Below are 13,268 nucleotides of genomic sequence, written 5' to 3'. Positions count from 1 at the left end.
CAATAGTTCTCTTCAATCAGCAATAGTTCTGTAACAGTGAAGAGTTATATGCACGATGCCCATTGTCAGTTTCCATCATGACATCAGGAGTTTCACATCGCGGTTAGCAGTCACCCTGCTCTCAGGAGTGGTCTGGGGAGACCAGCCAGAGTCCTTCCAGTCTGACTCCACATTTTTTCACTCCTCCTGACTCTGCTCAAGCCATGGCACAGAATATAACTTCCATTAAGAGATAGTAAACTCAGGTTGTACGAGTTTTACCGCCATAACCATGATTGTTCCGAGATGGATATGTTCATTTCCAAATGTCTAATATTAAGGATCACTTTCCCCCCATCTTTCTCACGTCTTTATGGGCCAGATGTTTGGGAATGTCCATGCACTCGTCATCATGTGCCAAAGTCAGAGGAAGTGCAGTGTGTGACTCATACTCATCAAAATCGCTGAATCGGGTCTGAAATTGTGACTTCATTCCCACCCAGCTAGCTAGCTCACTCTGCTATTCCTTCCAAATCTGTGATTCTATTAAGCTCAGGGCATTTTAGAAACGAGTTATGATTTCAGACTGAAATTGCCATCTGCTAAATCCACATGTCCTTTTTGAGTATGAATTTGGACTTGAACTTTTTAGAACAAATTGTCAGTGTTCCAGTCTGTAGCCTGGATTTTCAAGTTCTGAGGGTTCCTATAAAATGTTCTTTGGAGACATCGATAGCCCAGCCAATTGGATCTTTCAGAGCCTTTACTTCCAAAAAGAACTTACACTAAGCACCCAGTTTGGTAAGCCCCTTCAACGAGTTTTTATGACTTAACCCTATGACTGCATTAAAATAAGCTACAGACCACACTGTGCTTTTGTGTCCAGTAATAATAAGTGTTGTTCGTGTTTCCTGATTTTACATTGTATACATAGCACCTTGCTCAGCATTTGGAATGTCATATGTGTCGGTATATATTATTTCGTTATTACTGTACTATTCCATTAGGTGTTGATGATGGAAGAGCATACTTTTGTAGCCGGCATCACTTTCTCTGTCATACCTGCCCGTCAGTGTGAGTGAGAGATGCCAGCGTGCACTCCCCTCTCCGAGGTCACCTTCATTCCATTTATTGTAGCGACTCCTCTCGGGGGCAGAATACTGAGTTTGTTCATATTTAGGCCAGACTTTTCACCTTCCTTCAATTTTGGTAATAACATTCTTGGTTTTAAAAAAAATCACAAACTTTTCATATCATAGGGTCAAGCAGGCTGCCCTGGACCTGAGGGCAGATGAGAAGGAAAAAATGCTTCTGCTGTGAGTTTAAATCCATCCAAACGCGCATGTTTCTCTAAGAGAATAGGGAACACAAGAAGGGGAAATTTCAGGGAGAGCCTTGGGGGGCGGCATCTGCATTTAGGGGTGACTGTAGACGGGAGTTGGGAGAGTTCCAAGGGCAGGGGACTTTAGCTGAGACTCCACGGTGGGAGGACCCCAGAGTGCCACCTGGGGGACAGACTCCATTGGTGACTTTTAAACGTTTCACAGGTTTGCTGGAAGATGATTTTCCATCAGGTGATCAGGTATAGTTAGTTATACACATGCATAACTGAAACAGATATTGTAGGAAATAGTACAGTTGGATGATGGTTCGACTTACGATTTTCCAACTTCACGGTGGTGCAAAAGTGATGTGCATTCAGAGAAACTGCACTTAGAGTTTTGCATTTCCATCTTTCCTGGGCGAGCGATATGTGGTTTGATGTTCTCGTGAGGCCGGGCAGCAGCTGGGAGCCACAGTTTCCCATTAGCCACGTGGCCACGAGGGTGAACGGTGCATACTCCACAGGGCGCTGTGTTGCCAGCATTTTTGGACATTGTGTTTTGTGTTTTTGTATCCCATCATGTCTACGAAATGTTCATCTGTGTCCTGCTTTAGTGAGAAGAAAGAGGCAGGCAGTTATTCTAAAATGAAACTCAAGGTAATTGCCCAACTCACTGTAGGCTAATGTAAACATTCTGAGCATGCTTTAGGTAGGCTAGGCTAAGCTACAATGTTGGTAGATTAGATGTATTCAGTGTATCTTTCCCTGTTTTAAAAAAAATTATATTTTATTGGTTATGCTATTACAGTTGCCCCAATTTTTCTGCCTCCCCACCCCCAGCCCCTTCCACCCCCAGGCAGTCCCTTCACCATTGTTCATATCTGTGGGTCATGCATATATGTCCTCTGGCTGCTCTATTTCCTGTGCTGTACTACTTAGTTGTTGTTAGATATGCATGGATTGCCATTTTATTGTTCGTATTTTTTATCATATTCTTTTTCTTTTTTTCTTTAAGATTTTACTTACTTACTTTTAGAGAGAGGGGAAGGGAGGGAGAAAGAGAGGGAGAGAAACATTGATGTGTGAGTGATACAGTGATCAGTTGCCTCTCACATACCTCCAAATGAGGACCTGGCCCAGAACCCAGGCGTGTTCCCTGTTTCCAACTGGAATTGAATCAGTGACCTTTGGGTTTGCAAGCTGGTGCTCAATCCACTGACCCACACCCACTGGGGCTGATCATCTTATTTTTCTTATATAAGTCCCTTTTTGGTTGTGGTAAAAAAAATTACAGTGTAGGTCTTGTGTATCTGAGAGATACTTTCATTACAGTATAGGCTGAAATGTAAAAAAAATATTTAAAATGCTACAAGTTTGTATTTATTATATTTATATAATAAAATACATGATTTTTATTTATTTTCAGTTGCAAGCTAGAAATTAAACAAAGAAATAAAACCATAAAGAATAAAAGTTTTCTTTTAAAATAACAGAAATGTGGAGTATTGCTCAAAAAATATAACCAAAAATGTCTTTAACATTAATTAATATAAATCTTCAATAGTTGGCTTTGCAAACCTTTGTAACAATCATTGCAAACAGTATTGCTATGTTCAAGACATAAATGCTTTTCACAACATTTGTAAAAATATTTTGATAAGCGGTGTCTCTCAGGTACAATTTACTATCGGATGTCACACACCCTCACGAAACGCGTGTTATAACCAAACTGACAGCTTAAATGTTATGTCTTAACATTAGTCATGTACAAACATGCAGCTAGTCGTGACCTTGAAACTATGCATCCAATATATGTAACAATGTTTAAGAAAACTGTTTGTATCTCTTCGATCAGCTGTGACCTCCGCAGGGTTAACTTTTCATATGATACTGGCTTGTCCTGGTGATGATGAGCTCTTTCAGCTTTTTCTTGTCTGGGAAGCTCTTTAGCTGCCCTTCCATTCTAAATGATAGCTTTGCGGGTAGAGTGATCTTGGTTGCAATTCCTTTCTTTTCATCACCCTGAATATTTCTTGCAAAGTTTCTGTTGAGAAATCAGCTGATAGTCTTTTGGGGGAATTCCTTCTAGATAACTAACTTGTCTTGCTGCTTTTAAGGTTCTCTCTTTGTCTTTAAACTTTGGCATTTTAATTATGATGTGTCTTGGTGTGGGCATTTTGGGGTTCATCTCGTTGGGGCTCTCTATGCTCTGGATTTGTATGTTGATTTCCTTCACCAACTTAGGGAAGTTGTTTTTCCAATATTTTTTCAGATAGGTTTCCAATTTCTTGCTCTCCTCCTGCCAGCATCCCTATGATGCAAATGTTGGTTTGCTTGAAGTTGTCCCAGAGGCTCCTTACACTACCCTCATTTTTTTTTGGATTCTTTTTCTTCTCACGGTTCTGATCGGTTGTTTTTCGCTGGTTATATTCCAAATTGCTGATGTGATTCTTGACTTCATTCAGTCTATTGTTGATTCTCTGTAAATTATTCTTTATTTTAATTAGTGTATCCTTCGTTTGTGACTGGATTTTTTTTCATGCTGTTGACATCCTCACTAAGTTCCTTGAGTAGCCTTATCACCAGGGTTTTGAACTCTGCATTTAGTAGATTGCTTGTCTCCATTTTGTTTAGATTTTTTTTTTCTGGAGTTTTGTTCTGTTCTTTTATTTAGGCTATGTTTTTGTCTCCTCATTTTGGCTGCCTCCCTGTGTTTGTTTCTTTGTATTAGGTGGAGCTGCTATGTCTCCCAGGCTTGGTAGAGTGGCCTGATGTAGTATGTACGCTGTAGGGTCCAGTAGCACAGCCTCCCCTGTCACCCAAGCTGGGTACTCCAGGTGTGCCCACTGTGTGGGCTGTGTACACTCTTTTGCTGTAGTTGAGCCTTGGTTGCCGTTGGCACATCCAAGGTCACCCTCCATTGTGTTCCATGCAGAGTCACACAGAGCAAGCTACAGAGTACTCTGCAGATGGCTGCTACTTGTGCTGGGCTTAGAGGTGCCAGGAGAGGCCAAGCTGCGAACCAGGGCTGATGGCTGCTGGTGCCCGGCCTGGGGCAGTTTAGCAAGAGGTACGGGGCTAGCTGAAGCCAGATTCAGCTTGTTTGAGAGAAGTTAGGAATATCCGAAGCAAGGGCCAAGGCAAGCCATTCATTCATATGAAAAAGCCACTGTAAACAGCTTGGGTGCGCCGGAAAGTTGGGTGAGGCAGGGCTACAGGGAACCACCAGGGTGGGGCAAAGAGTGTGAGCCAGGTTGATGGAGTCTCAGATGTGGAGCCTGCTGCCAGCTCTGTGTTTCTGTTGGGGGAGGGCTCAGAAAGGAACAGTGGCCTTTGTCAGCACTTCTGGTTGGGAGAAAGCTGCCCCCCCCCCTCAGTTCTTGCCCTGATGCCAGGCAATTCAGTTCCTCCCCGTATGTCTCTGGTGCCTTTCACTCTGCTGCCCCCATGCTGGAGCTCAGAGGGAGTGAGTCTGAGTGAGTCTGTGCCCCGGCCCATTAAGAGGATCTGCAAGGGGGTCTAGCAGTTTCTGTTTTTCACAGCCTCAGTGCCCACTGGTTTTTACAGCCAGGAGTTATGGGGACTTCTTCCTGGGACCAGAGCCCTGGGCTGGGGGCTGTGACCCTTTGTTCCTGAGATACCCCTCCTGATTTTTATCTACCACATGAGGGTGGGGACCAGCCTGTTTTGTCTCTACCCCTCCTACCAGTCTCGATGCAGTTTATTCTGTAATTCCAGTTTTAGGGCTTCCATTCAGCTGATTTCTGGTGATTCTGAATGATGGTTGTTCTACAGTTTAGTTGTAATTTTGATGTGGTTCTGTGAGGAGGTGAGACTTGTTTACCTACACTGCCATCTTGACCAGAAGTCCTTGATGCATTTTTGACCTAAATATTTAAACTTACAATAAGTTTATTGAAACATAACCCTGCTGTAAGTAGAGAGCATCTGCACCCTTTCTTTTTGGGATATATACCACCAACAATTTTTGTTCTGTTCATGCTGTTCTATGCTGTGCAATGTTATTGAAATAAATGCTGTTCTTAAATGTCTAAATTTGGACTCTGGTGGCTTAGTCTTGCATCAGCTTATAAGCCAGAAATGAATCAGCAGTGGCCTTATATTTTAGACTCCGAGCTTGCTGGACAGGGCTCGGCATTGTGGCGGCTCCTGCCTGGTGTCACTGATCTGCTCGCTGATCCTGTTAGCGTGAGGCAGTGTCCAGACCCGCAGTAAGTGCCAGTCCTGCCCGCTCACCTTCATCTTCCGGGGAGTCCTGAGCCCCGTGTGCTCCGTCTGTCGGGAGGAGCTCCTGCGTCTCTCCCAGGTCGCTCATCCTGTCCAGGCAAGAGCTGATGAGAAACCGATGTGAGTTCATTTGTTCTCATGGCCCCGGCGTTCTCATGGGCTCTGTTCTGTCCATGCGTTTTCATGTCTATAAGCTTCTGTTACAACTACCAGCCTGGCCAACGCACAGTGACTTTAGACCCAATGCTAGACATAGAGGCTCAGCCTGTACAGACTGTTACACCAACTGCTGGCTACCCATAGTAGTGGTGCTGCTCTGACCTGACCTTGACCCATAGAAGCCTAATGAGTTATGATCTGCAGGGTGAATACCACTGCGGTTGCTTGTCTGTTTAAGAATACAAAAAACTTAGACCTTTCTAGTTGTGCTTGTTTTTTATCTCATTTAAAATGCCTGTGTTTGTGTGTGTGTTTTTAAATAGTTGTACTAGTTACAAATAGACGTAGTTTACATTAATAAATGCTTGTAGTTGTAAGTAGATATAGTCTATTCCCAAATCATTGCCTATATTGAGAGTCCCTATTCCAAAATTTTCTAGTATTCTTTCCCCAGACTTCTGAAGACCGCAGGAAGCACTGGGAAGGAGGGAGTAAGTGGTCAGCATTGCCTGCTGTGAGACCCTTCTCTCATCTGGAACGGGTTTCAGTGAACTGGAGACCAGACATGCATGGCAGTGGGGGCATGGGCACCAAGGTCCTATTTGCCAAAGCGATCATTAGACACGGGCTTTGGCAAGGTCTGAGTGTTTTTTGGAAAGAAGGGAGTGGACAGTGTGAGTTCAGCTGCCCTCCATCGCCTACCAGGTGGGTGGGTCCCCAGGACCCCCCTCACTGCTGCTATGACCTAATGTGTCCCTTTAGAATATGTTTTTGGTTGTTACGTGTAAAAAAGTCTTTCTCTGAGACAAACTGTATTCCAGCTCAAACCATCTGCAGAAATGCTGTGAGTGATATGAAAAATATTTGAGGTTAATTATTACATATTCAGTGACTTTCTTCAGAGCCATGTAGCAAGAGTTTATCACCTCAAAATCTTTAAACAAGCTAATTAAGAATGAAAACACTTTGAAGTTGGTCAAGAAATCAGCTAGGTTTCACTGTCTTGTAGGTAGAGATTTCTTTTAGTAGATTTAGCTTGTAGGAGACTTAAATATTTATTTTTCTCTGTCCCTCTCCAGAACAACACTAAGCCATATAAAGATCACATCTAATTTACGTTCCGTCAAATATACCCTATATGTACGATCATTATGGACGGAAGAGGTAGACACACTAAATAAGTGAGCCAAGATCTGTTCTCCCTCTCCCTCCCAACCTCGGGCATTCAGAGCAGCACACCGAATTTTCCCTCGAGGCTGTGTTTGTGTACCTACTTAAAATAGCAGGACCATAAGTTTATTTGCATTCATTTGCATATAATCTGCATGTAGCAGTACATATTACATTGTGCCTCCTCGTGTCTTCAGAGGGTTTTTTTTTTCCTTTTTTTCTACATAAGCCTGTGAAGATACTCACTCTAAACCAAAAATGACATCTGGAGAAAGAAGAAACAAAAATAACAAAAGTAATGAGTCAAATACTTCTGTCTCCTTAGTGCTTTTAGTTTTCACATTTAGCTGAGACAGACATCTACTGGGACCTAAATATTAGAAACATTGTTAAATCACTTGTTGAGAGAACAGTGTTTCTTTTCTCTTTGATTGTAACAGCAGCGCCCCCCCCCCCAAGTCTGAATTGTTTGGTACAATACCCCTTATCTCTATTTTTACACTGATGTGTAAAAGATGGGTGTTTGGTGTAAACATTCACCGAGGCTTCCTGGGAAGATTGCACAGGTTTGTTTTCCATTGAGCCCACTTGATTGTGAGAACATAGACTTAAGCCTCATCTGTACCAGTGAAGGGGATGGCCACGTGGCAAGATGTTGTGACCTCGAGAAAAAGGAAGAGAACTTGAATTTGCATGTCTTTCTCCCTCTCTAAGACAGGGATGGAAGAATTCTTGTAAAATGATAATGTGACACATAGTTTCACAATTTACTCTCAAAAAAGTATTTTGAGGAAATAAAGTTTTCCTGTTCCTAAACTCAATCTTGCATTGCTTTCAGCCTCTACTCCATGAGAGCCAAAGAAGAAACGAAACAAATTAGGCAAGTAATAAACCCCAGAGCAGAAAATGTGAGAGAAAAAAAAAGGTCAAAAAGGAGTTTTTTTAGTGTTTTAACAATTGTATTTATAATAATAAATTAAAGAATGTTTGAAGTTACTATAGTTAGAAGCCTATTTTGTAACATCCACACCTCCAGAGATTATCATCATAGGGCGCTGAGTCACCCATGCACTTCACAATCCAAAAAGAAAGATGTGTACCAGGTGTGGTGCTATGAAATACAGCTGCGTTATTTAAATTCCCTACAGACTAATGTTGCAAACATTTTTCGTAGAAGTAAATTTTTTTTTTTTTTACTGCATAGATCTGCACTATCTCAAGTAAGAACACGTTGGGCAGAAATGCTGCAAAGGTTTTCGGGTAGTCCCCTAACAGAATGGATGGAAGGGCTCCTTTCGGTGGCAGACAAGACCTACTTTTTATTTTTGTTTTGTTTTTAAAAAGATTTTATTTATTTTTGGAGAGAGTGGAAAGGAAGGGGAAAGAGAGGGAAAGAAACATCAGTGTGTGGTTGCCTCTTGTAAGCCCCCTACTGGGGACCTGGCCCGCAACCCAGGCATGTGCTCTGACAGGGAATTGAACAGGCTTCCCTTTGGTTCGCAGGTCTGCACTCAGTCCACTGAGCCACACCAGCCGGGGCGAGACCTACTTTTGAAAGACATACTTCTAAAAATTCTTTTGCCCTTCTCGGCATTTAAATCATCAAGACTGATGAAAATGCTAATTTGGGGGACTTAGTGCACATCTGGAAGGCAATTTGGGGAAACACAGAGGCAGCTGAGCCACCCTGTTCTAAGTTGGCATCTGCTGAGGACCAAGTGGAGTGAATGTCGCAGCATAAGACAGGGTTTAAGACGTCTGCTGTCATTGGCCTGAGTTAGCTGAGCAGCTGCTTTCTACCTCATGAGCAACGGTATATTTTTGAGGCTTCCGATTACTAGAAAGTTTCCAGTTATTGGGAGTGAGGACCTGGAAATCAAACCTTTTCACTTGTAGGAGGAAAAGTTTGATTAAGGGCTTTTGGAAACTTTGGAACTGAAGTGAAGAGCTGGTTTTGTAGGTATTGCTAGGATATATGAGAAAAGGGGGGAAAAGTAAGTGGAGCAAAGCTACATAAATAAGTTGTTGAAAATTTTTTTGGAGTGGCCTTGATTGAGCTGAGAAAACAGTGGGTTGTGGTGAGTTGTACAGTTCATGAAAAGTCTGGTTATTTTTGTGAGAAGCAAGAATTCAAGATTGAAGTGCTGTAGCTTGGACACTGACTCTCTGTCAATGAGGGATGGAGATGGATGATAGATAGATAGACAGATAGATAGATAGACAGATAGATAGATAGATGGATAGATAGATGTTAATTTCCATTATGAACAGGTAAGACATCTAACAAGTTTACTCTGAGTGAACTTGTTATTTTTACTCGGAATTAAACGATGTGGATTTCGTATTTGGTCAGAGGTGGCAAGCTGTTTCATTTCCTGGATAGATGAAAACAGAAGTTTCTGGATGAGGATTGCATCATGTTCTCGAGAGACCAAGACCACTTCTAGAGAGCCCAGGATCTTCCACGGGCCCTGGTTGTTGTGGGGAGTAGTGGGATCAGGGCACAAACTCATAAAAATGGCTTTTCAAATAAAGTTGCTGAACGACGTATCCCCTCCACCTTCTGACACCCCCCCCGCAAAGTGAGCTTCTTGGTCTTTTCTCAGTCTGTGCAGGGGGAGTGACCTAAGAGAACATGAGGCTCTGGGAGAACAGGTGGGATGGTGAGGGCTTTGTGGCTACGAAGGATAAGCAAATATCGTAGGTTAACAGAGGGCAGATGCCCAAACCAACGGTAGCCTAGTTCCCTGTGTCCCCAAACTGTCCAGGTGCTTCCCCTCCAGCCTCACGCCCTTGCCTCGGTGGGCACCTGTCTCTCATAGTCCTGGCTGGTGGTGGGGACAGATGCTTCTGAGGGAGTTGCTCAGGTGTCCTCCCTCATTTCTAAAGCTTCATCCAGTACTTTCTCCAGCTGCTGGGGCTGAGGTGCATGGGGTTGGAGAGGGCCTGCTCTTGGGGGAAAGCCACCCCCTTGGGGTTGCGTGGTTCCCCCAGTCTGCAGACCTCAGCTCCTTCCTCAACTCAGCTGGATTTGGGGAAGGAGGTGAAGGGCCCTGAGAGCTGGGCTGGTCAGCTCAGGGTTGATTTTGTAGGATAGATGATGGAGGTGTCAGGGATTATTCTGAGGGGAGAGAGAAAGACCCAATCAGATCTCTGTTTAGCAAGGTCACTTGGGCCAGGTCCATGGCAGATTAGGCAAAGTGTGGCAGGAGACAGGAAAACCCGTGGGAGGTTGTAGATGTTTGTTCAGTGGCCCATGTGGCATTCGCTGTTGAGTGGAGGCGAGTCAGGGCAAACCTTAGGATCATAATTTGATTTATCATGCTATATTTCCGCAGCCTCTACTTAAGACGTTCTGGTCTGGCTCCCTCTTTCTCAAGAGTGACTTCTTCCTGACATNGGTCAGCTCAGGGTTGATTTTGTAGGATAGATGATGGAGGTGTCAGGGATTATTCTGAGGGGAGAGAGAAAGACCCAATCAGATCTCTGTTTAGCAAGGTCACTTGGGCCAGGTCCATGGCAGATTAGGCAAAGTGTGGCAGGAGACAGGAAAACCCGTGGGAGGTTGTAGATGTTTGTTCAGTGGCCCATGTGGCATTCGCTGTTGAGTTGGGGCGAGTCAGGGCAAACCTTAGGATCATAATTTGATTTATCATGCTATATTTCCGCAGCCTCTACTTAAGACGTTCTGGCCTGGCTCCCTCTTTCTCAAGAGTGACTTCTTCCTGACATTTTCCTTATTGAAGCCAGTCAAGCAAAAAAGGCCAGTAGGCTCAGCGTCGATTCCATCCTGACTGATGCTGTTTCTCTTCATTTACTTGCCAGTAAACACAGGAAGGGCAGGGCAGCTCCCACTGCCTTGACACTGTCTGTCCAGCTTGCCACGTCAGACACGTAGGGAGTGACTGCCCAGACGCGCTCGGGTACCTCACTGGGCTTGTAGGAGCCCTTCACTCCCCGAGCCTTACGCTGGGAACTTGGAGGGAATTTGCTCAATTGTAGAAGATTTTACTTCCAGGAAAGGAAGAATATTTTCTAAGAAATCATTGCTTTCTCTTTCTGTTTTCTGCACGTGGTTCTGTAAAATCAGTGAATGTGGAAGTAGGAACAGCAGCCAGTCCTGACCAGGGCCTGAGGTCTTTAGCACAAAGGCATTTGGAGAACTCCTTTTTTTTTAAAGATTTTATTTATTTATCTTTAGAAGGGAAGGAGAGAGGGAGAGAAATATCAATGTATGGTTGCCTCTTGTGTATCCCCTGCTGGGAACTGGCCTGCAACCCAGGCATGTGCCCTGACTGGGAATCGAACCGCGATCATGTGGTTTGCAGACCTGCACTCAATCCACTGAGCTACACCAGCCAGGGCTAGAGAGCTCGATGGTGTCTTCCATGTGCTTTTCAGCGTGAGACGTGTCCCACTCGATGGTGTCTTCCATGTGCTTTTCAGCGTGAGACGTGTTTTGCTGTGCGTGCTGTGCTAACATGAGTTATGTGAGAAGGCTGGCCCGGGGTGTGTAAAATAGAAAGTGTGTGTGCACCTTTCAGGTTGTCTAGAAGTTGTATTCGCTTGGTTGTCTTGGTAAGATTATTCCCCTTGGTTGTCTTGGTAGGGTCATTTACTCATAGCAGAGAAAGGATGTGTTGGGAGGTGAAAAGGGGCAGGGGAGACCTTTCTCAGAAGGAAGGAAAGAAGGAGGGAAGGAAGGAAGGAAGGAAGGAAAGGTCAGAAGAAATGGCCTAACCTACAAGTGGATGCAGCATTTCTGTTGTCCTGTGTGTATGTGTTCAGACGTGTATTTAGCAGTCAGCTCCCCTAGAGAAAGACTCTAGTCTGAAACATCTGTAGTGAATATTGTCCGCTAGATACATTTGTTAACTAAGTATGTACCAGGTGGACTCCCAGGGGCTGCGTTCTAAGTGTTTTTGTGTGTGACCTCAGTACTCTGCACCATGAAGTAGGTGCTGTTCCTGTTCCTGCCATGGCCAGAGGTCAGGGACGAGCCTAAGGTCGCCCACCCTGAAGTGGCAGTGCGCTGTCTGTGAACTCAGGAGTGTGAGCTCCAGAGCAGCGTCCAGGCTCTTTCCTCAGTAAAGAGACAGATGTGACCCCTTGTGTGTTTAGATGAATTTGTAATGTGTACTTTTGTGTCTGTGTTTGAGATGACTCCACTTTTCTGAGGGTCTCACGGCAGGGGCTGGTTCAGGTACGTCCCAGATGCAGCGTTCCAGTGGGTCCCTGTGGTCTCAGGTTCCAGACAGAATTTCTGGGAGCGGTGTCCTGGAATCCGGATTTCACAAAAGCTTTGCAGGAGGTTCTCCTGCTGCTGTGGGCCCGCCTGGGCTCTAGGGAGCCTTGTACGGACACGGTGCCTTGGTTGAAGGGACTCCCCTGGGGCTTTCCTAGTCCTGATAAGCAGGCAGAGGTGGGAGTTAACTGTGGCTCTGGGACCACGTAGTCCCAGGCTGGAGGCCCTGCCCTCCTGGGGCTCTCACTCAGCTGCTTCGAGCTCCTCTCTGTCCATCTCTGCAGAGAGGATGTAGGGCCGTCCTGAGTACTGGGACATGTCACACGTGAAGCTTAACCTGGCACACGTTCACCACCTAATACATATCAGCTATTACTGTACACGCTGCGGAGAGGGGGGCGACACCGTGTGAGGCGTGTGAAGGTGGACTGACCCCCTTTGTTCTTTTCCCCTTTTTTCCTCCCACCCTCCTCCCCCTCAGGACGGCTCCCTGGGCAACATCGATGACCTGGCACAGCAGTATGCAGACTATTACAATACCTATTTCTCTGACGTGTGCGAGAGGATGGAGGAGCTGCGGAAGCGGCGGGTTTCGCAGGACCTGGATGTGGTGAGTGTGTGGCTCCGGGGCTGTGCTCCTGCCCAGCAGGCGGCCCCTGGCCCTGCGCTGAGTCCAACACCCCCATCTTTGGGCCTTCTCATGGTCTTAATTGTGCTCAGAGCATCCAACTGCAGGCTGCTGAACTAGTCTAAGACAAAAAAAATTCAGATCCCTTCCACCCAGTTCTGCAGATGTCAAACTGAATGAGTGTGGGCTGGGGCAATACGATGAACACTTGGTATTCATTAAAAGACTGGATTTGTTTTTGTTTAATTTAAGGGAAAAGGATATCTTAATGTTGGCCATTATATATAGTACTACCTTTTTATTGACTTTTAAGCCCAAAGGATGTCTAGTTCTTCCCTCCCTCCCTCCCCCTCCTCTTCTTTTCCTCCTTCTTCTAGAAACAAAATAAGATTTAAAGAAGCAAGAAGCCACCCCAATCTTCCACCTAGCCATTACCATGTGGTATATAGCAGATCTCTGCTTGGTGGTTTTCTGGACATTTTCATATCAGCAATAAAATTCCTTCTTTTCTTCCC

At 44.8% G+C, this 13,268-nt stretch overlaps 1 protein-coding gene across 1 annotated transcript in view; it reads left to right on the top strand.

The window, feature by feature from the left end:
* The window catches only part of SASH1 (SAM and SH3 domain containing 1), a 167,487-nt gene that overhangs the window by 31,482 nt on the left and 122,737 nt on the right, over window positions 1–13,268 (top strand). The window contains exon 2 of the mRNA XM_037034839.1: window positions 12,607–12,735. Within this exon, the coding sequence (XP_036890734.1) occupies window positions 12,607–12,735 (129 nt within the window). The remainder of the gene's footprint in view (window positions 1–12,606; window positions 12,736–13,268) is intronic.

The sequence above is a fragment of the Sturnira hondurensis genome, unplaced genomic scaffold (assembly GCF_014824575.4).
Source record: "Sturnira hondurensis isolate 20B ecotype Veracruz unplaced genomic scaffold, ASM1482457v3 Scaffold0022201, whole genome shotgun sequence".
In the NCBI taxonomy this organism is placed as follows: domain Eukaryota; kingdom Metazoa; phylum Chordata; class Mammalia; order Chiroptera; family Phyllostomidae; genus Sturnira; species Sturnira hondurensis.
The sequence above is the reverse complement of the archived record's forward strand: the minus strand, read 5'-3'. Positions and strand labels throughout refer to the sequence as shown.